Genomic DNA, 23,385 nt, shown 5'->3' on the forward strand with positions numbered 1-23,385 from the left:
CTTCGAATAGAAAAAAACCTCCTTGTCCGGCTATGGAGGTCCCAGTCATCTGTTGAATTATGGGATTAAGCGTGCCTCTTCCGCACTGGAACATTCCAAAGATGTTTAATACTTTCCCTCCCTGTATGTCTTTCAGTGGACCAAGTCTCCAAATGCTCTAGTGGCCCCTGGAAGTTGTATAGGGTAGTCAGTCTAACAGGCCCCTGTTTATGCATGCCTGTCGAGGCCCAGACTGACCAGCAACGTCCCAGCCGGACTATTCTTCCACGGCAGTGGTCAGTCCCTCTCCAGTTCAGTGCAGGGGAGAGTGGATGAGGATGCCAAGTTGGTGAGTAAAAGCCTGCATAAAAAAGCAGAAAACACCAAGTTCTTTCCTTTCCCCAGCATCTTTCTTTAGTTATATGGTGTGGAGAAAGCATAAGAAAAAGTGCAAGAGCCCAGCAGTTTGGCCATTCGAGTCCCAACTCCCTCCAACTATGAAGCACCCGTTTATTGGTTTGTTAAGCCTTTGCCCATCATTCTCAGACTTAGAAATGTAACCCCACCATACTCTCTCCCTTATTACATGTTGCTGGTGTCCAAGCACCTAATTCTCACTTCTGCCAGGATCATCAACATTGTCCTTCTGTGCGTTGGCAAACGAGGCTGAAGTCCTATGATTTCAAATTGAAGATTAGGCTAAGGCCATTGACTTGCCATTCCATGAAAACAATGATTTGTATCCTCAATAGATGTGGAGCTGCAGTAATACAAGACTGAGACAGACCTGATTAAATCCCTGAGGCATCCAGTTTGTACTTTCTAGATACTCCATCTGCTTTCAGCCAGTCCTTCAAGATTGGGGCACCCTTTTAAGGCGTCTTCCTCACCTTCAATCTCACAGTCCAGTGGGGTACAGTTTCAACTGGGAAAATTAAGCCCACTCTTCAACACACAAATGAGACCAAGAAATCCCAGTGAGTACCTTGATGCAACACCTGCTCACACCTCTCAGAGATAGGAGCAAAGCTACTCCAGTTAAACTACAATGTGTATTTTCTCCTACCATGAATTAATTCAAATCTCACCTGGCTGGTCCAGTTGGTTACTATGGACTACAATTCCTCTCCCCCTTATCAATCAATCAATCAATCATTTGTTAAGCGCACTACATACTCGTGAGGGTCTCAAGGCGCTGGTGGGGGCCGCTACTGATCAAACAGCCAGGTCTTTAGTGTCCTCCTGAAGGTCAGCAGGTCTTGGGTCTGTCGTAGGCTCAGTGGGAAGGTGTTCCATGTCTTGGCGGCAAGCTGGGAGAAGGATCTCCCGCCGGTGGTTGTTCTTCGGATGTGCGGGACGGTGGTGAGTGAGAGGTCGGCGGAGCGTAGCTGGCGGTGGGAGGTGTAGGAGAGCCGTCTGTTGAGGTAGGCTGCGGCCCAGCCTACCTCAACAGACGGCTCTTATGGAGTGCCTTGTGTGTGTGGATAAGGAGCTTGAAGGATATCCTCTTGTCGACGGGGAGCCAGTGCAGGGTTCTCAGGTGGGGTGATGTGGCCGCGTCGTGGTACATCAAGGATCAGTCATGCCGAGGTGTTTTGGATGCGTTGTAGTCGATTGATGAGCTTGGTCGGGGCTCCCGCGTAGAGGGCGTTTCCATAGTCGAGTATGCTGCTGACGAGGGCCTGGGTCTGTCTTTCTTGTATCTGTTGGGATCCATCTGTAGATCTTGCGGAGGGTGTTGAAGCAGTAGGAGGAGACGGCGTTGACTTGCTTGGTCATTGAGAGTGCTGAGTCAACGTTGTCTAGCAGGGTCCTGATGTCGCCGGCAGCGATGAGGGCGGTCTCGGTGCTGTGGTTGCTGCAGAACCCTGACTGGGAAGGGTCCAGGATTCTGTTCTCTTCGAGGTATCGGGTTAGCTCTCTGTTAACGATTTTCTCGATGACCTTGGCCGGGAAGGGGAGCAGAGAGATGGGTCAGAAGTTCTTGATGTCTCTTGGGTCTGCCTTGGGTTTTTTGAGTAGGGTGTTGATCTCAGTTTGTTTCCAGCTCTCTGGGAAGGTCGCAGTCTCCAGGGAGAGATTGATGGCGTTGGGTAGGTGGGGTGTGATGGAGCTGCTTGCTTTGTTGAAGACGTGGTGCGGGAATGGGTCTGATGGAGAGCCGGAGAGGATTGTGCTCACGGTCTTGATGGTGTCCTCACGCTGGTCCAGGCTAGTAAAGGGGACGTGGTCGATGGTGTGCAGAGGGTCTGTTGTGTTGCTGTATGTTGGGGCTGTCTGGGTGTTTAAGCTGTCGTGAATGTCTGCAATCTTGCGGTGGAAGAAGGTGGCGAGGGAGTCGCTAAGGGCTTGCGACGGCGGGATTTCGTTGGTGTTGGAGCTGGGGTTAGAGAGTTCCTTCATGATGTTGAAGAGCTCCTTGCTGTCTTGTGCGTTGTTGTCGAGGCAGTCTTTGAAGGTCTTCTTGGCAGCCCTGATGAGGTGGTGGTGGTTACGGATGCCGTCCTTGTGTGCTGCGTGGCTGTCCGGAGTTTGTTCACTTTGCCATTTCTTCTCTAGTTTCCGGCAGGCTTGCTTGGAATCTAGGAGTTATGCTGTGAACCTGCTGGCCCTCTTGCTGGTGTCTCTGTGGGGGGAGTTTCTTCAGTGGTGCGAGGGTGTTGGCGCAGTGCTCGATCCAGCGTCTGAGGTTGTGGGCAGCGACGTCGGTGTTGGAGGGTTCGGTGGGTGGGCTGAGAGCGAGGTTTGCATGTAGTTGGTCTTCGGTGATTTTGCTCCAGCAGCGGCTGGGGATCTGTTGGCTGCGGTGGTGTTTGGTGGGTTTCTGGAAGGTGAAATGAATGCAGCGGCGGTCGGTCAATGCCAGAAATCCTGTAGAAGAAATATTGAGGACCCGTGTACGTAGGAAGCAAGGTAACCGTTGTCCAATAGTTTATACGATTTAAAACGGTCCTCTCTCCAAAAGTTAAAAATGTGTTTCCAGCCAAGGCGTACTAGAAACGTCCTAGCCTGACTAATCTTCCACAGCAGTGGTCGGCCCCCCTCCAGCTCAACGGAGGTGGTAGTGGAGAGTGGATGAGGATTTGGAACTGGTGAGCAAATACCTGCACACAAACAAGAATCAAACAAACCATATAAACCCATTCAACTAATCAATAACTATTGCATATACTAACAATATGCGATGCAGCAAGCGATTCCTTACGTTAATCTTCAGGGACAAATTTAACAGTACAGTTTGTTGCTCGTTTTGTCTAAACACAGTCACAGTGGCTCACTGCTTTCTTTTTTATGCAGGGGATTACTGCATAGTAAGGCAATCCTAAAGAATCCTGGCTTAAAAAAACATTGTTCTTCAGGTCATACATTTACAATCTTGATTCAGTCAATTACCCAAATCTTCAGAAATATAAATAAGATTTAACTGATTATGTCTTTCATCAAGAGGACAATGAATCTATTTTTAGAGAGTAACACTGAAAGCATAGTGAGGCCAGAGACTTCTGAGACTTAAGGTGCCTTGCATACAGATTGCCCTCCCCCATGCCAAGCAGCACATGATCCATTTAATGTGCCTGTTGTTTATTTGGGATCAACCACAGGGGAGCCATTACAAGTTGATCCAGCCATCCATCCCTCCTGCCAGCTTTCAAAATGGGGGGGGGGGGCAATGACCCCAACCTGTTGGAGTTTTTCTTCTGCCTGCCACACCCAAGGGTAAGTCACCACAGACCCATCCTACTACAGTCAGTTGGGGCCAAAGGTGTGGGGGCCACATACCAGAGACCGGTCAGTCACCAGCTTATTCGACAAATCGATTTGTCACTGCAAGTAAATATTCAGACATTGTTATGTTAATGGGGGTTTTATAGAGTGCACAGCTACTCTACTGAGTGTCCCGGCGCTAGGTGAGTGAAAACTAACCAAACAGGGGAAAAGAAAAAAGGAAAAGCAAAGGGCTCAGTTATTGCTGAAATAACCATGTCTTGAGAGCCTTCCGGAAGGGAAGCAGATCCCGTAAGAGTCTCAGAGCAGGTGGTAAATTGTTCCATAGCTTAGCCACTTGTAACTGAAAAAAGCGTCCTCCTATTCGGGAGCGCTTGACCGCCGGAGTGCACACTAGTGCCAATGAGGCCGAGCGAAGAGAGCGGCGAGGGTAATAGAATTGAACTCTCTTCCTTCGATAAGGGGCCCCCAAGCCATGCAAAGTCTTAAAAGCCAGAACAAGGGCTTTAAACTGTATCCGCTTGCAGATCGACAGCCAGTGCAGAGAGCTCAGATGTTCCGACATCCGGGTCCTCGGGCCAAGTTAAAAAATAACCCTGGCCGCCGCATTGTGCACCACCTGAAGGCGGGTGAGCAGGTATTCTGGGAGGCCAAGATATAGTATAATCACATAATCCAGCCTGGAGCCAATCCGGGCCTGGACCACAGTTTTCCTGTGTGGGATCTGAAGTAGAGGCAAGAATTGTTTGAGCATTTTCAGGAATCCAAAACACTGGCCGGCTACAGCCTGGACTTGTAGCTTCATACTCAGAGTTGTCCAATTTTACGCCTAGATTTTTTACGGATAAAACCGCGTTGTCCGGAGGGTGCATATCCAGAGGCCACCAACTCTGCCACAAGTTGTTTGGTGGGCCACCAAAGAAAATGATTTCAAACTTATTGGCGTTGCATTTAAGTTCATTCTGTTTAAATCAAGAAAACACTGCCGAAAGGCAGGTCTTAATAGCTTCTCCCTCAAACTCAGAGTCTTTGTCGCATGTAAAGAGTAGTTGAGTATCATCGGCATGCGATACTATTTTAGCCCCATGTGACTCGACTAGGCTCGCGAGGGGAGACATGTACAAATTGAATAAAGTAGGCCTGAGGATTGAGCCCTGAGGAACCCCCACCTCCAGAGTGGACATGAGGGCCGAAAAAGGGGGGGCCCAGACAATCTGTTTGTGCCCTGACAGAAAAGAGGCAAACCATTTGAGTACCGTCCCTCCAAAGCCGGACTCCCGGAGTCTCAGTAGGAGTCAGCTCTGATGGACGGTATCAAAGGCTGCCGAGAGATCCAGCAATATCAACATAGCATTTCCGCCTCTATCCAAAATGGCCTTAATGGACTCTGAAATTTCCAGGAGTGCCGTTTCGGTGCTGAAGTTTGGGCGGACCCTGATTGACTCTGGTGCAGAACATTGTTTGTCTCTAAAAAGAGAGGAAATTGTATGGACATATTTTTCCAATACTTTGGAGAAGGCAGGTAAAAGAGATATGGGCCTATAGTTAGCAGGCGTCTCGGGATCCATGTTAGATTTTTTCAGAATGGGGAGTATATGTGCTTCCTTCCACTTACAGGGAACACACCCCTGCTGCAAAGAGGAGTTCAATACCTGATTCACATAGGAATTTATAGGCATAGCTATAGCTGCCAGAATAGACGCAGGGCAAGGATCAGATGGGGCACCTGATTTCAAGTTCTTCAGAATGCTTAATGAGGTGGCCAGCGGCATAGGGGGGAACTCTGTAAAGAGAGGAGCAGCAAGACAAGAGGGAGGATGTGGGGAGTCCTTGTCTATATTATTTACCCCATCGGGGGTAGAAAATGTGTCCTGAATTTCCCTGATCTTCTCAGCAAAAAAAGTGGCCATCTGATCCACCCACGGTGCAGAGGGGGAGAAACTCCCAGTTATTGCCTTGTGGGAAGTGAATTCCTTTACTATTTTGAAAATCTCTGTATTGGTATTTCCCACTGCATCTATTCTCAATGAGAGGAAGGATTTTTTTCTCCTCTAGAATAAGTTTGTGATGGGACTTGAGTGCCAGTTTATATGCACTTTTCTCCCTTAACTCAAAGTTCTTCCGCCATGCTCTCTCAAGTTTTTTGCAAGCACTCCTACTTGCTTTCAGAGCGGGAGTGAACCAGGGGGCAGAGACACGGGGAGAGTGAGCCGGGCGGGAAGAGAGCGGTGCCAGTTCTGCCGCACGGAGCCGTAGCCAGCTATCCAAAGCAGTCATATCCTCTTCTACAGTTCCACTCAGAGAAAGTGGGTGGGACTCAAAAGCCCCCAGCACAGCTTCAGGAGTGATACGGTGGTGCGGTCTAAAGCTACCCATACAGGACTTGCCCTGGATGTTTAAGGGTCCAAACTGCCCATTCAGACTAACGCCTCGCCTCCCCCCGAAACCTCGTTTAATCGAGATGGCGCTGCTTAATTGCAGATCCCTCCCGAAACATCAAACTGAAATCAAGTCCCTCCTACAAGACTCAGTGATTGAGATTCTTTTTTTAACAGAAACTTGGATCAGCCCCAACTCAGACCCGGACATAATTCAAACCCTCCCTCCGGGCTATCTTATAAAACATCTGGACAGACCCTCTGGGACGGGAGGTGGTATAGCCATCATTTATAGAGATCACCTGGTCTGTCATCTTAAGGACAGCCCTGTTCAGGATTGTGAAAACGTCCTGTTCTCCATTCACGTACCCCCATCCAACACTCTCTCGGGTATCCTAGTGTACCGTCCGCCAGGACCGCAGCGATCTTTCTGCGATTCGCTGGTGGAAAGTACAGCCTCATTGTCCTGCTTGGCCCCGAACTTTATGGTCTTAGGAGATTTAAATCTCCACCTCGACGATCTCACAAACAACATCGCCGAAGATCTAAAAAAAGACCTAGCCTCACTCAATCTCCACCTGAAAGGCAACCAATCCACCCACTCTAAGGGTCACCTGCTAGACCCCATTTTCTCGAACCTCACCAATCTAGCGGTGAGCAACCCCCTTCCCCTTCCGTGGTCAGACCACTTCCTAATTCCGTTTAAACTCCAACTGCGGTCCGAAACCCCGGCGAGAGCCCCTCCTCAAGCACCATCTCGCCCATGGCAGAAACTGAATACTGCTGTATGGACTGATACCCTCGCTGCCTCCACACCGGTGCTCGACCCAGACCCTTCCAGAGCTGATACGCAACTCTGTGGCTGGATCGAGCAGTCCCTTGATGCCATCCTTCCTGCCATACCCCTTCCCAGTAAAAAGAGAACGCTCAAGTCCCCATGGTACACGCAGGAATTGCGTGAACTCAGGAAAAATTGCAAAAAGCGAGAACGCATATGGAGAAAGGACTGGGCCACAGCTCATAAAAACGACTATAGGGCCGCTGTAAAGCAATATAAAACTTGCATAAAAACTACGCAGGCAAGATTTTTTGAGCTAAAAATTCAAGCCGCAGCTAATTCAGCTAAAGAAACGTATCGCATAATACGGAGTCTTACTAAAGTCCCTGACCCCCCGCCCCTACTAGACCCCTCGGGCACTAGGTGCAACCAGCTTGCGGAGTTTTTCTCAGCAAAAATCCATACCATCCTTTCTACCCTTCCCCCCCCTGACCACCCCCCCCCCCCCCTCCCTCCCTTTCCGTCCTGTCCTGTACAGAAGCTCCTGGTCTCCATACTTACGACCGGGTGACCATCGAGTTATTCTTACCACGCTGCTATCAATAAAGAGCGGGGCACCTTCAGACCCAGCGCCAACCAGCAAACTTCAATTAGTCGCCACTACGGTGGCCCCCTCCTTCACCAACCTCATTAATGCGTCCCTGGAAATGGGCACCGTACCAACCAATTGGAAAAAGGCCACAGTCAGGGCACTTCTTAAGAAACCCCACTTAGACCCTACGGACCTATCCAACTTCCGACCCATTTCTCTCCTCCCGGTGATTAGTAAGGTGGCCGAACGAATTGTCAACCAACAACTCTCCTCTTACCTGGAAAAAAATAAACTCTTACGCAACTCACAGACGGGGTTCAGACCAGGACAGGGGACAGACACCGCACTACTAGCCGTGGTCGAGGAGGCAAGATCCATCATAGATCAGGGGGGATCAGTGGCAGTGATCCTCCTTGATCTAAGCGCCGCCTTCGACACGGTGGATCACGCTATCCTTATCCATCGACTTAGCGTGATAGGCATAGCTGGTGCCGCCCTGTCCTGGATCAAATCCTTCTTGGAAGGGAGAACCTTCCAGGTATCAGACGGTACGAGCAAGTCCAAAGCACTTCCATTACAGTGTGGGGTCCCACAGGGCTCCTCCCTGAGCCCCACACTTTTTAATGTTTATATGTCCCCCCTGGAAGACATCATCTCCCCGTTCGGCGTTAAGTCAGTAATGTACGCCGATGACACACAGCTGGTTGTGTCAATAAGCCAGTCAAGAAAAAGCCTAGACAACCTAGCAGCCTGTCTAGAGAATATCTATAAGTGGATGACGGAATCACGGCTGAAGCTAAACGGCGAGAAGTCTGAAATCCTCCTCCTGGGAAATCCACGCAAACTCCCTTCATCCCTCGTCTGGCCAAGCTGTATGGGTCCACCCCCCCCACCCAAAGCAGAAGTCAAAAGTCTTGGCATTTGGCTAGACCAGGACCTGAATTTCAAATCTCAGGCAAGAAAAACTGCCGGGGCCTGCCTTGGCCTCATCAAAACAGCACGAAAGGTCCTTCACCTTGTCCCCTTCCAATCTAGGAAACTACTCATGCAGGGTCTAGTGAACTCCAGGCTGGACTATGGAAATGCTCTATACTTAGGGGCTCCCGCCTCGGTCATTCACAGATTGCAATGTGCACAAAATGCCGCGGCAAGACTCTTGACAGGAACCAAACCCAGATGCTCAGCCAAGCCAGCGCTCAAAAGCCTACACTGGCTACCGGTCAAAGAAAGAATCAACTTCAAGACCCTATGCATCTCGCATAAAATAATGCAGGGGAAGGGGCCACCGATTCTGAGTTCCATGATCAAACCCCACCACTCAAACAGGCAGCTCAGATCGGATTCCCTTTCACTGGCCAGTGTCCCCAGAATACAAAAGACCCGATCAGGGGGGCGAATGTTTTCCTATAATGCCCCGAAGTTGTGGAATTCCCTACCAATCTTTATCCGGAAAGAACACAATCTTCTTGCCTTCCGTAGGCATCTAAAAACATGGCTCTTCCCATAGTCCCCATCTCTTCCTTGGTAAGATAGGTCTTCTGTCAGCGCTGGGATGCCCCAGGGTAGCTATGCGCTCTATAAATCCCTATCCAAATCCAAATCCAAATCCAAGGGTGCAATTTCTCGTTGGACTCTAAACGCCAGCAGAGAGTGGTCTTACCATACCAGAGGGCGAGGGGGGAAACATCTAAGTCCCTTGTGGAAAAGACCTGATCGTCATTAAAGATTTTCTTCCTGGAATTCTGAGCCCTCCCTTCTGTGCCTAGACGAAATAAAAGAGTACTTCTTAAAACTGGGAGGCTCTCGTCTAAATCTCGGCCCTCATTTTCTCTCGTATATACGGCTGCTATATACTGATTTGACAGTGTCTGTGCGGGTGGCCGGAGCGATTTCGGGCGCCTTCCCCATCGGGCGGGTTACCCGACAGGGATGCCCACTTTCGCCGTACTTTTTCGCTCTTGCGATGGAACATCTTGCGGCGTGGGTGCATATGGACGCGCAGATGAAGGGGTTTGAGTGGGAAGCTGGGCCGTCAGACAGGATTGCGCTTTACGCGGACGACGTGCTCTTCTTTCTTACGGATCTCAATAGATCGGGCCCGAGAGTTCTCGACATCATGAGGGTGTTTGGAGAGGTTTCGGGGCTTAACCTCAATGTAAAGAAATCCACCTTGTGGACCCTGGGCAGCGGTATGGCTCTTGGTAATTGGGCGTCCGCCCTGCAGGAAGCGACAGGGGGCATTAAATATCTTGGGGTATTCATAACGGACATCCCTAGTGTCTCGTGGGAGCGTAATATTGTTCCGGTCTGGGACAGGGTCCGATCGGATATGAAAACTTGGTCCCGTATGCTCTTGAACTTGTATGGCCGGTCGGCCATCTTTAAGATGGTGGCTCTCCCTTGTCTGCTCTACCAACTGCAGAACCACCCCTATCCTATCTCGCCACAATGGTTCCGCCAGGTTAACTCGGCGCTGGGCCGCTTTCTCTGGGCAGGGGGGGGGGGCTATATGCGTGGCCCTTCGCACCTGTTTTCTTTCAGCGTACTGCGGTGGCCTGGCATCCTCGGACATCCTCTCCTACTATCAAGCGCCCATCTATTGATACTTAACGAATGGTGGTATGGGGATCAGGGCGACCCGGCGTACGCTCTGGAGCGATATTTAATGGAACCAGATACTTTGCACACGTTACTGTACTCGGCGGGAAAGAGGAGGAGGCTCCCGGTGGTTACGCAGGTTGTCATCCAGGTTTGGCGTCGAGCCCTTAGTCGTATGGGATGGTGGAATAGGCTGACTGAGGAGACCCCGCTGTGGCAGAATGGCCGCCTGCCGGCCTTGTCGACTTTGCAGGGATTTCGCGGCTGGGATGCGATAGGGATCTCGGCGCTGGGGCATGTCATGAGGGGCACAACCCTTAAATCCTTTCAGGAGCTGAGGGATGAGTACGATATGCCGCGTACCCAGTTCTTCAAATACCTACAGTTCCGACATGCTATCTCCCCTGCCTTGGAGGGACTGGACTCCCTGCCGGAATTTAGTCCGCTAGAAGCCAAGTTATTTATGGGAGAATTGACAGAAAAGAAAATATCCCGCATCTATCAGTCACTGGTTATTCATTGTTCCTCCTCCCTAGACTGCTTGCGGTCTACCTGGGAGCGGGATGTCGGAGAAATTGACGAGGAGGGATGGAGGGAGGCCCTTGCAGCCCCATGGGAGGCGGCCATAGCCGTACGACTGCGCTTTATCCAATTTAAATACCTGCACAGGGCTTACTACACGAGAGAGAGGCTGTGGCGAGCCAGATTATTTGCCTCCCCCGATTGTCTGAGGTGTGGCGGGGAAGTGGGCACGTTCCTTCATACTGTGTGGTCTTGTGGGGCACTGGAGAGGTATTGGGGGCGTGTGTGTGGGACTGTCTGGATGAGGTACTGGGTTGGCAGCTCCCGCGTACATCGCAGCTGGGCCCTCCTGCATGTCCTGGAGCAGGTGGGTGGCAACATATACAAAAGACACTTGTTACTTCTGGGTCTTACAGTGGCCAAGAGGGATGTGGCCCGCGCCTGGAAAGACCCTAGGGCTCCCCCGATAGAGGTATGGAAACGGGGCTTGGACTACTACATGGGGCTGGAACGTCCGCTATTTGAGGCCCGTGGCTGCCCTAGAAAGCACTATAAAATTTGGAAAAGGTGGGCGGACTACAGGGGGCTGTGGCTGGAGCCGCCGCCGCAGCAGGATGTAACTGGAGACCTATTGTCCTGAGACCCAGGGTGGGGGTGAGAGTGTACTACCACGGCTGCATTGACTGATTAGTTTGGATCCAGGTGACGGTCGTGAACAGGGCTAGGGTGGGATCCGGGAGGGGGTGGCGTTCTGGGGTTGGGGGGGGACGGGTAGTTTAATGTTCATAGCTGATCCTGCTTACTGTATTGATTGCTATATTTTGCTTTTTGATTATATGCTCACAGCCCCTCCGGTGTTCGGAGTACTGTGGATATTTTGCTATCATATTTGAATTGTCAATAAAATTGGTTCTGAAAAAAAAACTGTGAGGCTTTATTCACCCATGAGAAATAGCCACTTTGGCCTCCAGGCTGTCGTCTACTTCCTGTTCTCATGAAGCCTGACGACTTGATAGCTTCTATAATTCTGTACTTGGTAATCTGTTACATTATGATAATACAGCTCTGGACTTGGTTGTATTGAATTGCTACCTTAGAATGGCTTATTTACTACTAGGAAGTCATTTAGAGCTGGATCTAAGGTTGTATAAGGGAATGTTGACCCTTCTCTGCATTCAGAAGCTTCATTTAGTGTGTATTGAAAGGTAGTGTTCTCGATCAGATGAAAAAGGCAAGATACTTCTTTGCTTTCTTTCTCATGTTTCTGCCCTCTTTAAAAGGAATGGTGTCACAGGATTGTCTTTTGAAGGGTGAGTTCTCCAGCATCATTAGTACTGGTAGTCTTCTGTATGTAACAACCTTTAAAATCGTAGCGGTCCTAGACAGGAAAAACTTGTGAATAAACTGCCTGAAGACTACTCCCAGCGCACTGAAGGTCCTTCCACAATAAGGGGAACTTCTTTGAGGGTTAAGTGACTGCCTTTGTGGCAAGCATAACTTAATTTGGTGGCTTTGTTGCTGTTGCACCTCCACTGCTACAGCTGCTGTTTATTGACTGGGCTGCAAACTCATTATTTAGGCCACCCTACTCTCTCTCCTATTGTAAACACGCACCTTACAATCCCACTAATTATTTAAAAGTCCACTTCTTAGTATAAATGAGATCTAGGATAGATGCACGGTGGAGGGAGCAATGATTGCCATCTGTAGCATACATAAGTGCAGTTCCTGATACACAAAGGTTTGTTTTAAACTGGGGAGGGATTAGGAGTGTCGTAGTCATAAATGTACCTATAATTCTTGGCTTTATAGGTATACAAGTAGCTACTTTTATGTGTAGAATGGTGCAGTTAGGATGAAGATTTGGAAAATCCATTTGATAATCAGAAAATCTGTTTTGATACAAGTGTTAAATGGGAAGGGGTTGTAGGGTCGGGGGTTCTGGGCCGCTGAACCATCAATAGGAAAATAAGACACTTTTCGTTAATATGAAGGCCTGCTACCTGCACAATCCTCCTACCAATCAACCTTGAGCTCCCAGTTTGCTGTTTCAAAAAATACCAAGAGCAGTTGCTTTTGACTACCAAGTCTGAGTTGGGTTTGGTAGTTGGCACACTTGTCATGGTAATCCATATTTGTGGGGCTATGTGAAAAATTGGACCTGAAGAAAAGGCAAGGCTCTTTTGGATGGATCTGTCCTCTCATGGAGCATCTTTTCTGTACTGTTTGCCATTGTCAGTAAAATTGCAGACTAGTGTTGTGGAGAGCTGAATCAGTGCAGGGTGGCTGTATTTAAGGAGGGCAGCAGGTGATAAGTAATTTCCCTCTTTACGTTGAGGGTCACATGGGAACAGCGTCTTCATTGTTTTGTCTCTGGAGAATGACTCTGGAGAATGAGTTATCAGTGGAGTATCTTGATCTCCCTTCTCATTCTTCACTATAAACATCGCTAGCTTTGCAACAAATGTTTAGATTGACTTTTTTCCAGTGTCACTTAGACATGTTTTTGTTTCAGTTCTCATTGCAGACAGACATGACAAGGAGACAGTTGGAGTTTGAGGCAAGACAAATTAGAGCTGCCATGGAAGAACAGCTAGGCACCTGCCAAGACATGGAGAAACGCGCTCAGGTAATTGTACAAACCCATCTGTATTGATCAGAATCTGCTTCTCTTGGGTTCAACAAATTCCTGGTGAGGTCTATCCCCTTATTCAGATTTTTATTTTTATTTCTTTGTACTTGGTTATTTTTCCTCCCCTTTCTTCTTCAGATTGTATAGATTATGCCACAGTGCTGGCTTTAAGCAACGAGTCTCCTAATACAATATATTTGAGATGTTTAGCAGCATGAATCTTTTCTGGATTCACATGCTGTGCATTATTCTGCCGTCTAGTGGTTGGGTCTGGAATTCTTCAAATTGTTGTTGTCCTTCTATTTTTGTTTTTTATTGTTGGTGCGTCCTCTGATGTTGAACGCCCTCCCCCGAAAGCTCCCACTTTTGGACACCATCTGCAGATTATTTTTTCCGCCGTTGGGTCTGGATGCTTTGCTGAAGGCTCTCCAACATGTGAAAGAAGAAAGTTTGGAAGAATTTGCCAAAGAAGTTGAAGAATTTCAGAGACGATCATCAAAGGCAATGTACGGAGGAGAAACCTCCAGCGTGAAGGGAAAGTTTCCTCGACTGATTGAGAATGCCTGTGGCAGGGCTGCTCCCTGTTCCACATGATGGAGAAGACTTCATTCCTGTTCTGCCCAAATTGCCACCACAAGTTCGGTCAGAGGGATCAACACCAGGGCTGCAACCTCTGACTGCCAGTAGATCATCAAAGCACCAACTGCAACAGTTGTGCCAGGTCCAAGTCGAAGATGCTGAGTGCAAGAGAGAAGCAGAGACAAGCACACTATGCCATGTAGGGACAAAACCCAACACTAACCCTGAGAAACCTGGGTCTGTCAAGTGACGAGGAGGAAAATGTTCCTGAAGGTGCCAATGGAGAAATGTCAGAGGCCAACCTGAGAATCGTCGAGGTCTAGGGGGAGACTCTCAAGAAAGACAAAAGGACACAAGCAACACCTAAAAAACTGTTCCCTGTGTGTCGAAAAACAGACTCAAAGGGCGCCTTCACGTCGAAAAAGTTGCCAATCGAAGGCAAATACAGAGGCGAGGATCCCCTCTGATCCCTTGAAAGGGACACAGCAGGATGAGCGTCTCCCAAAAAGACACAATAGTTGAAAGACAGACAAGGTTGAGATGCTTCAACGTCAAAGCAAGAAAGATCTTGAGAGGAGACAAGAAGCTCAACGACTGACACATCGTCACAGGATTCTTCAATGTCGAAACGAAAATCGATGTCTACTCTCGATCCGGAAGAACACTCTGGGAAATCGAGAGGAAAAAAAGGCGTGTTGAGAACTAAATTGAAGCATTGATACTAAAGAAAAAGGATTTTGATACATCCTTGAAGGAATTTAGAATTCCTCAGAATTCTTCAATGCTGAAAGACCAAGGCGAGAAGGAAGTTGAAAAAATAGATCCACCCATGACACAGGTCATGAGGAGGACGAAGAACAAGAAGGCCGGGAAATGTTTCAGGGGTCAAAAGACTGAGTATGCAGAAACTCAGTGGAATGAGTTAGAAATAGACTTCCCTGTGAAGAGGTAGATTGTTATCCGGCAAAGCCTTCGCCTCTGGATGACATTGGGATGTGCAACCATGTAATAATGAAGGCTGCAGACAAGTATGGAGTGCAGCTCAAAGAGGAAAAGTTGCAATCATGTTTCCTACTAGAGACTTTGATACCATCACAGGCAAGGTATCAATTCCTACCAATGTTACCCAGTGTCCTGGGCCAAATAAGGGAGGCATTTAAAGAGCCCACCACATGCAGAGCAGTGACACCAGGGGAGGAGAAAAAATAGAACACTCCTCAAAAGATCCTGCCTACATCAAGAGTACAGTGCCTGCTAATTCATCATCTTTTCTACTGCACGGAAGAGGACTAACATCCCCAAAACATCTGGGCCACCTCCTGACAAGGAGAGTAGAAAGAGGGATCTCATGGGCAGAAAATGTGAGAGGAGCACAGCCAATCAATGGCATAGTGCTAACTCTGATGCCCTCCTAAACAGGCATGCTTATCAGCATTGGGAGGAGATGGCAGAGTTCACGAAGCACCTACGAGAGCATTACTGGAAGTGAGCTGCAAACCTTGCGGAGGAAGGCAAGTATATTGCAAATAAATGCCTGAAATCTGCATTAGATGCAGTGGGCACAGCAAGTCTCCAAATGAGGACATGAATTACATTATGCCATCATTCATGGTCAAGAATCTCTGTATTTAAGTCAGAGGTGCATGCCAACATAGTAAATACTTCCTTCAATGGAGAACAGTTGTTTGGCGTCACTGTTGATGAGTAAGTGCAACAACTTAAAAAGGACAATGAGACTGCTAAGCCCCTAAGGGCTTTGCAGTTTAGGGCAAACTTGACCAGAGGTGCAGTGTCAGTAGTCGGGCCTACAGGAAGAGACAGTTCCCAAACTAGTGCATCACATCAGGGATTCCAATGATGCAGTCAATCTTATGCATCACAGCAGCACTGGCAGTACCAATAACCAGGGCACCAATCATTTCGAGAAAAAACACATGGAAGGGGACAGCCTCACAGGGGACTTAGGACCCCAGCAAACAAGTGACTTTCCAAAAACAAACAGCCATTCACACTCCACACCAGTGGGAGGCAGAACAAAGAACTTCCTTCAGAATTAGAGAAAGATAATTTCAGACTGATGTATATTAAAAGTTGTAGATTGTGCATATTGCATAGAAATGGACAAGATACCACCAGCAAGGGTCCAAAGAAGGACCATTCAAGGGAAGAAACATCACGTCTACTCCAAGGAGGTTGAGAAGTTGCTGAAAAAAAGAGCAATATAAATGGTGCCCAGAGCAGAGATCAAGAAGGGAAATTACTCAACGTATTTTCTAATCCAAAAGGTAGACTCATCTCTATGCCTAATTCTAGACCTCAGATTCATTAACAAGTTTTTAAAGACACAAAGATTCAAGATTGCAACGATATAGAAAGTCATTCCACAATTTCAAAAAGGGAAATGCAAGGCAATTATAGATCTAAAAGACACTTGCACATCCTAATAAATGCAAAACACAAAAAGTACTTGAGATTTTTGGTGAACAAAACTCCGTGTTCAGATTGCTAGCCCTCAGAATAAAATCTGTGACAAGAATATTTACAAAGCATCTAGCAGCAGTGGCAGTACACGTAAAAGGCAAGGGATAGATGACTATCCTTACCTGGATGACTGGTTTATAAGAGCAAACTCCCACAACATATGCATAGAGCAAATACAACAGGTGATGAGGACGTTATTCACACTTGATTTCTTCATTAACATAGAGAAGTCAGCGCCTAAACCGGAGCAAGAAAAATTGTTTCTAGGAGCAATAATCAATTCTGTCCTAGGGAAGGTATATTCTAGTGAGAAGAGAATACAGTCGCTACTGCAGGAAATTCCCCTTTACCTGAAGGGACAAGCCCTGAAGGTGAAACGGGGTAAAATTATTAGGGAAGATGGCTTCATGCATCCCGTTGATTCCAAATGCGAGATTACTCATGATACCAATTCAGAAATGGCTGCAGAACCAATGGTCACAGGCAACAGGGAGTTGGGAGATCTAGTGGTTGTCAAGCAGAAACTAAAGTAGGAAATGGTGTGATGGAACAGACCACATGTCACACAAGAAAGGAAATTTGCACAACCAACTCCAACAGTACCCACAACAGATGCCTCTCATATGGGCATGGGAGCTCACACGGTTTTGCTCAATGTACGAGGGGTCTGACAGGAACAAGATGCAGTACAGCATATCAATATCTTGGAGCTAAAGGCAGTGCTACCAGCCTTTCAGACATAACTATTCGGGAAAACAATATTTATCCAAACAGACAATACAACTACAAGGTCTTAATTAAAAAAAAAGAATAAATGATTGACAGTACAGAGATCTGGGACTGAATCAATCGGTGTTTTGCTCCCCATGCTATTCCAGTTTAACTCCAGCCATATGCAAATCAGTCTTAACCCTGCTTCCCATGGTAACAGTCCAAACCCGAACTGCCAGGCCAGGTCCTTTCTGGACCAGAAACAAGCATCCTAGGACCGGTTTCGGGGTATCACCCCTCATCAGCCAGGCTTGCTTGACTCCAGTGGCCTGGAGAGCATGAGACCCATGTCTGGGCATACCAGTCCCACTCTGGGTGATAAATGCATAAAGAACAATTGATGGACAGAAAGTTGAAAAATGTCAAACATTCACCCCGGTGTATAGAGGACCCAGCTTGGCAGTTCGGACTTGACTGTTCCCATGAGGAACAGGGTCAAGACTAATTTGCATATAGCTGGGTCCAAACTGGGCATGGTGTGGTGAGCAAAATAATGATGGTTTACCCAAAATCACATTAAAGATGCTCACTCAAAAGACCGCGTTCCTGGTGGCCATAGCATCACCTCACGGGGTGAGTGAACTACAAGCACGCACAATTCCAGAGCCATATTTACAGGTTCACAAGGACAGAATTTTCATGAGGACAGATCCACAATTCTTATCTAAGGTGATTTAAGACTTCCACATGAATCAAACAATACCAATTCCAATATGTTTTTTGAAAGCCAAACATTCAAGAATAGAGAGAGTTACACACGCTGGACATAAGTCGAGCAATAATGTACTGTATTAAAAAGCCAAGCAGGAAAACAAAGCAACTATTTGTTTCGTTTGCATACAACAATATGGGAAAACTTGTAACTAAGGGCACAATTGTCCGATGGATCCCACAAACCATTCAACCGTGCCACACAATTGAAGGGGAGAAAATAAATTCAAAACAAAAAGCACACAACAACAAAAATTAGCAGCCTCCGCTTTTCTAGAAAATATACCTTTGCAGGACATCTGTATGGCAGCAACTCAGTAATCAGTAAACACGGTCACTAAACACTCCTGCATAAACATTCAAATGAACAAGGATGCTCAGGTGGGACAAAAAGTGTTCAAACATATCTTTACAAATCTAAGCTAAACTCCAACCCAACCACCGCAGAACTAAGATAACTCTATAAAATCTATGCACCGCATGTGAATCCAGAAAAGATGCACGTTGCAAAACGAATTAGTTTCTTACCTGTACGAATAGTTTTGCAGCTTGAAGAATTCTCTGGATTCACAAGCGACCCACCCACCTCCACCAAGAAGATGGAAGGAGAAAACAAACAGGAAATAAATAATCTGAAACGTCCAAGAGTGAGAGCTACTGCAGTAGGGTCGTACAACATCACAGGAAGCACCAAATGGGGGATCTATTGATGCCCAATAACAACAAACAAGCATTGGAAATGCAATAGGTCTCGCATTAGGAAAGTTTGAACAATTGGTATTGTAAATGACACTTTTTTTATTTATGTGTTGGTTTTGAAAATAGCAAAAGTAATAGCTTTGTCAGTTACAATGTCAATAGTTTGAACTTTCGCAAATGTGACACCTATAGCATTTGTAATGCAATGTGTGTTGTCTTTACGTGACTTAGATGTATTGATATTGCAAATAACAATGGCTTTTAATTTTGTACATAATTAATACTTAAATAAAATTTATTGTAATTTATAATGGCAATAGCTTAAACGTTTGTAAATTAATTTTGTGAAGATTATGTTCAGTGTATTTTAGTGTGACGAAAATCCAAGAACATTGCATTTGCACCTGGTGGTGGATGTGGTGGTGGATGTGGAGGTGATGGTGGATGTGGTGGTGGATGCGGTGGTGGTGGTGGATGTGGTGGTGGATGTCATGGTGGATGTGGAGGTGATGGTTGTGGTGGTGTATGCGGTGGTGGTGGTGGTGGATGCGGTGGTGCATGTGGTGGTGGATGTCATGGTGGTTGTGGTGGTGGATGCGGTGGTTGTTGTGGTGGTGGATGTGGTGGTGGGTGTGGTGGATGTGGGTGTGGTGGATGTGGGTGTGGTGGATGTGGGTGTGGTGGAATTGAAACATTTTTGATATTAATTACTGCCAACGAAATCATTGCTGTTACTCAACAGCAAACGACCATTGAGAAAGCCAAACTCCCCACCTGGCACATACCCCCTCATTTCAGGTCATGACCCCTATTGTTACATGACACTCAGGAGAGCTACTAGGACCCTCTGTCTCAATTTTTTAAATATATATTATGTAGCTGTGCAGCCTTGATCGCTCCAATTTTACTTAATATGTAATCTTGAGTGAATATGTAATTTGTTAATCTGTAACTCACGTCACGAGTAACTGCTGTACATATAAGTAGTGTTGTCTACTACCATGTCACTTTTTCCTTATGTAATTTACTTCGCTCTAGTCTAAAGCGCTCTGACAACTCTGGGTTAAAGTGCGCGCTATGTTAAAAACACATAAATAAATAAATTGCAATAGTCCTGTTAGGTTTTTGGTGCACGTCAATTTTTGTGTTCTATAACTGGATGCAATAAAGGAAAGCTGGGAGAGGAACCAAAATTCATGTTGGGTGGCACATACTATGGAAATAAATTAAATAGGCCAAAAACCTTTTGGAGACCCCCTCCCCCAAACACCTTTGCATCCCACTTATAGCCCAGTGACGAACAGTATTGGGAGGGGTGATCTGTTGGAATTGGAAAGGAGGGGGAATTTGTGAGGGAGAGCAAAAAAGAGCTGTAAAGGGAAGTGATGGGAAATTAGGGGGAGAGTAATTGAGCTGGGAGAAGTTCAAAGGGAGGCGAAAGAAGTGTGCGAGAAAGAGAGGGGGGGAGGAGGGAGGGGGCCGTCTGAGGCGAGGTGGCGTCGGTGCGGTGAGAGGCGGATGTGGGGCGACACAACAACAAAGAAGCAGCGAAAACAAAGCAACATATGGCTGGTGAGTTGCAAAGACCGTAAATTAATTATAAAGGGAGGTGAGATAATGAGAGCACGTGGTCAGTCCCCTTGAAGGGGAGGGGGCAATGGCGGGCGCGAGGCAGAGACTGCAGAGTGATGCGAGGCTCCGGCGGGGTGGATTGTGCGCGAGAGAGATTGAAGGGGAGGGGGCAATGGCGGGCGCGAGGCAGAGACTGCAGAGTGATGCGAGGCTCCGGCGGGGTGGAGTGTGCGCGAGAGAGGAGGGAGGCTAAAGGGCGAAATAAGTGTGCGAGAAAGAGAGGGGGGGGGAGGAGGGAGGGGGCCGTCTGAGGCGAGGTGGCGTCGGTGCGGTGAGAGGCGGATGTGGGGCGACACAACAACAAAGAATTTATTACCCATATCATTGAATGTTTTAAAGGTTATATTGTCCACATTGTTTATATTTGCGAAGAAGGGCGCAGTTCAGCGACTTCTTCCGCCTTTATACAAGCGTTGGTGGAGGTCTAATATGCTTTTTGATTGGCGGAAAAACGTCCAATCCGGAAAACGTTACTATGGGAACACGACGCGTTTTTCTTCGCGTTATTCACAGCTCTTTGATCTTATCGTGTAAAGCAGCGAAAACAAAGCAACATATGGCTGGGGAGTTGCAAAGACCGTAACACGGCGGGCAGGGGAGGGGGCGGAGAGGGGAGAGGTGCGACACGAGAGTAGGAGGAGGAGGGGGGAGGAGAGTAGGGGAGGCACGGCCTAGCGCCCGTGCAATCAAGAAGTGAGGGGGCGGAGCTGGGGGAGGCTGTGAGAGAGAGAGTAGGCAAGGCAGGCGGCTGGGGGCATGTGCACGCGCTTTTAAGCTCAATGCGCATGCGCATTGAGCTTAAATTTCTCGTGCACTGCAAGGAATCGCCACGATTCCTTGCAAGTTGGTTAAAGAGTGGATAAGCCCCAATAGTCTCGCAAGCTCGATGCGCATGCGCATCGACAGGCGAGACCTAAAAAGGAAGGACTACAAAAAAGTGGAGAATTAAGGATCCAACCACTAGCTGTCGGAATAATGCACTGCATGTGAATACAGAAAATTCTTAAAGCTGCAAAACTCGTACAGGTAAGAAACCATTTTGTTTGCAGCAGCTGACTTACATAATGTATTTGTCTTTTGCTTGTAAAATAGTCACTAGCACTGTGTGTGTTATCATTGGTATGAGAACTCTTTAGAACCACATGGCTTGCATGCAAGGTACCGGTTCATCGATCCCAAAAGTGACAATACATTTCATCACCAGGTTTTTTTTCCTGTAGTTTGTGTGTGCAATTAAATCATTGCCCAAAATTCAACAAACTCCCAAATATGCATCATAGTCTAGAAAGAAATATTTTCCCTTTTTTAAAATATGAAGCACTTTGCCAAACAAATTTATTGAAGTGCCTAATAGTTCGAGATTTGTTCTGACAAAACAAACATTTGCCACCTCCTTAACAGTTGAAATGCTGAGCACAAGAAATTGTGTCCTCAGCCGTATGCAGGAGTCCACTGCTAATACAGAAATGATACAATGTGTACAGTACCAAAGCATTTATTTAGCTATGGCTTCATTTTCACCCGAAAGGGATCTAGCCCATAATATAAACAAGGATCATATCTGGCTTGAGTGCCTGTCAATGCAGGCAAAGCAGAATTGATATTAAATTCCAATACATTTTGTTAAAAGCATAAGTGAATTATTTTGCTTTGGAACAGGAGTGGCCATCACTGAAGAATTTCTACAACAGTTCCTAAAAGAAATCTAAGAGTAGGTGTGAACGATCTACACACACCTGAAATATTATCTAAAACATTTAGCAGGACCTCATCACTCAGGGGTCCATGGTTGACAACCTGGAACACACTGGGGAAAACGTGTCAAGGAGCTTCACAACAATAGCTGCAGCATTCTTGAATACAAATACCAAGACATTTCCATAAAGGCAGAAGATTTGGAGAAAAAGTCCTGTCGTAATAGGGAAAAAGTCCTGTCGTAACAGAATTCCGGGGAAAGTTGGAGGTGGGGCCTACCACGCTGGGCAGAAGGGAGCAACATTCAGGCATATGTTCAGTGCCTGCTCAAACATGTCCACAACCGCTCAGATGACTCACTGATATCTCTGGACCTTAGGCATAGAACTAACTCCCCAGGCCAACACTCAGTCCCCACCGGACATTCGTAGAAGGGTCCACTTCTTCGAAGTAAAAGAGGACATAATGGCTTGTGTGCCTCCTCACCCCATGTCATCTTTAAGGCCCACAAACACTGTTTTTAAAGCAATATCACAACAGTAACACTTCAACAAATGAAAGCCATTGAAGACTACCACAGAATATCTCCTTACCCATGATGTTTTCTATCAGTGGGGCCATCCTCTGCTTTTAATGTTTCTCTGGGAAGGTCAAAGGCATGTGATCAAAACCATTGCTAATGCCCACTCAATGTTAAACCTCCCTGGAGTAGGATTCCCAACTGCATTGACACCTTTTGAACCATGGAACCCACCATGGTGACTGCTATGAGATGTTCAATGAAGCACCACTATTTTGATGCCTCTTTTTGCAACCCCCCTCACCCAATTCTGCCAGTCCAACATGTGCCACTTGTTTATACAGTATCTAACTTGCTATCTGTGGAGGTTTGTTTGACTAGATAAGAGACTTTCAGTGTCTCGAGCTATTGGAGAATTGGGGATGGTGTCAGCAATGCCATCATTTGAAATAGATAGAGAATCTGGACAAGATCTTCATTTTTATCACAGCTATTCTCCCCAGCCTTAAAAACTGTGTATTGAACCCTTTCTGGAAATTTTAAGGTCTCGAATCAGTCCAGGGTAGTTCAGGACACCAACTTGGGAGGTGATGCAACCAATAAAAATCCCAAGATATCTCATCTTGTCCAAGGACCAAGAGGCGGGATTGATTGCTGCAGTTGCTTTAATTGCTGCAGGTTTGGGTGTAAAAGCTTCAAAAAGGATTCTTGCTTTGTGTTGGGTGTATCTACATTTAGAATTGTACAAAGATACTCCTAACTGCGGCAGACCACAGGTTCAGCACCTCAATCACAATACCCACTAAGAAAGTCCTGTGCAATCAACCTCCGAGACCCGCCGCATTGGGTCTCACTGGAATCCAGAAACGTAGATTGAAGAAAAATGGAGGGAGCACCAAGAATGAAGTCACACTCTCATAGATATATTTGTTTCAGTATATTTTATTCTTCTTTGTATAACAGATGACAGGACAACAGCCAACGCGCTTCGTTCCATTTAAAGGATACTGAAATGGCTATATCTAACAGTGTGACTTCATTCTTGGTTCTCCCTCCATTTTTCTTCACTCTACATTTAGAATTGTGCTTATG

General features: G+C 46.9%; 1 protein-coding gene across 7 annotated transcripts in view; it reads left to right on the top strand.

Annotated features, from left to right (window-relative positions):
- The window catches only part of APC (APC regulator of Wnt signaling pathway), an 897,802-nt gene that overhangs the window by 662,292 nt on the left and 212,125 nt on the right, over window positions 1–23,385 (top strand). For all 7 annotated transcript variants that reach the window (XM_078675503.1, XM_078675505.1, XM_078675507.1 and 4 more), the window contains one exon: window positions 13,089–13,202. In XM_078675503.1, the coding sequence (XP_078531629.1) occupies window positions 13,089–13,202 (114 nt within the window). The remainder of the gene's footprint in view (window positions 1–13,088; window positions 13,203–23,385) is intronic.

This window comes from Lissotriton helveticus, chromosome 2_1 (genome assembly GCF_964261635.1).
Source record: "Lissotriton helveticus chromosome 2_1, aLisHel1.1, whole genome shotgun sequence".
NCBI classification, from domain to species: domain Eukaryota; kingdom Metazoa; phylum Chordata; class Amphibia; order Caudata; family Salamandridae; genus Lissotriton; species Lissotriton helveticus.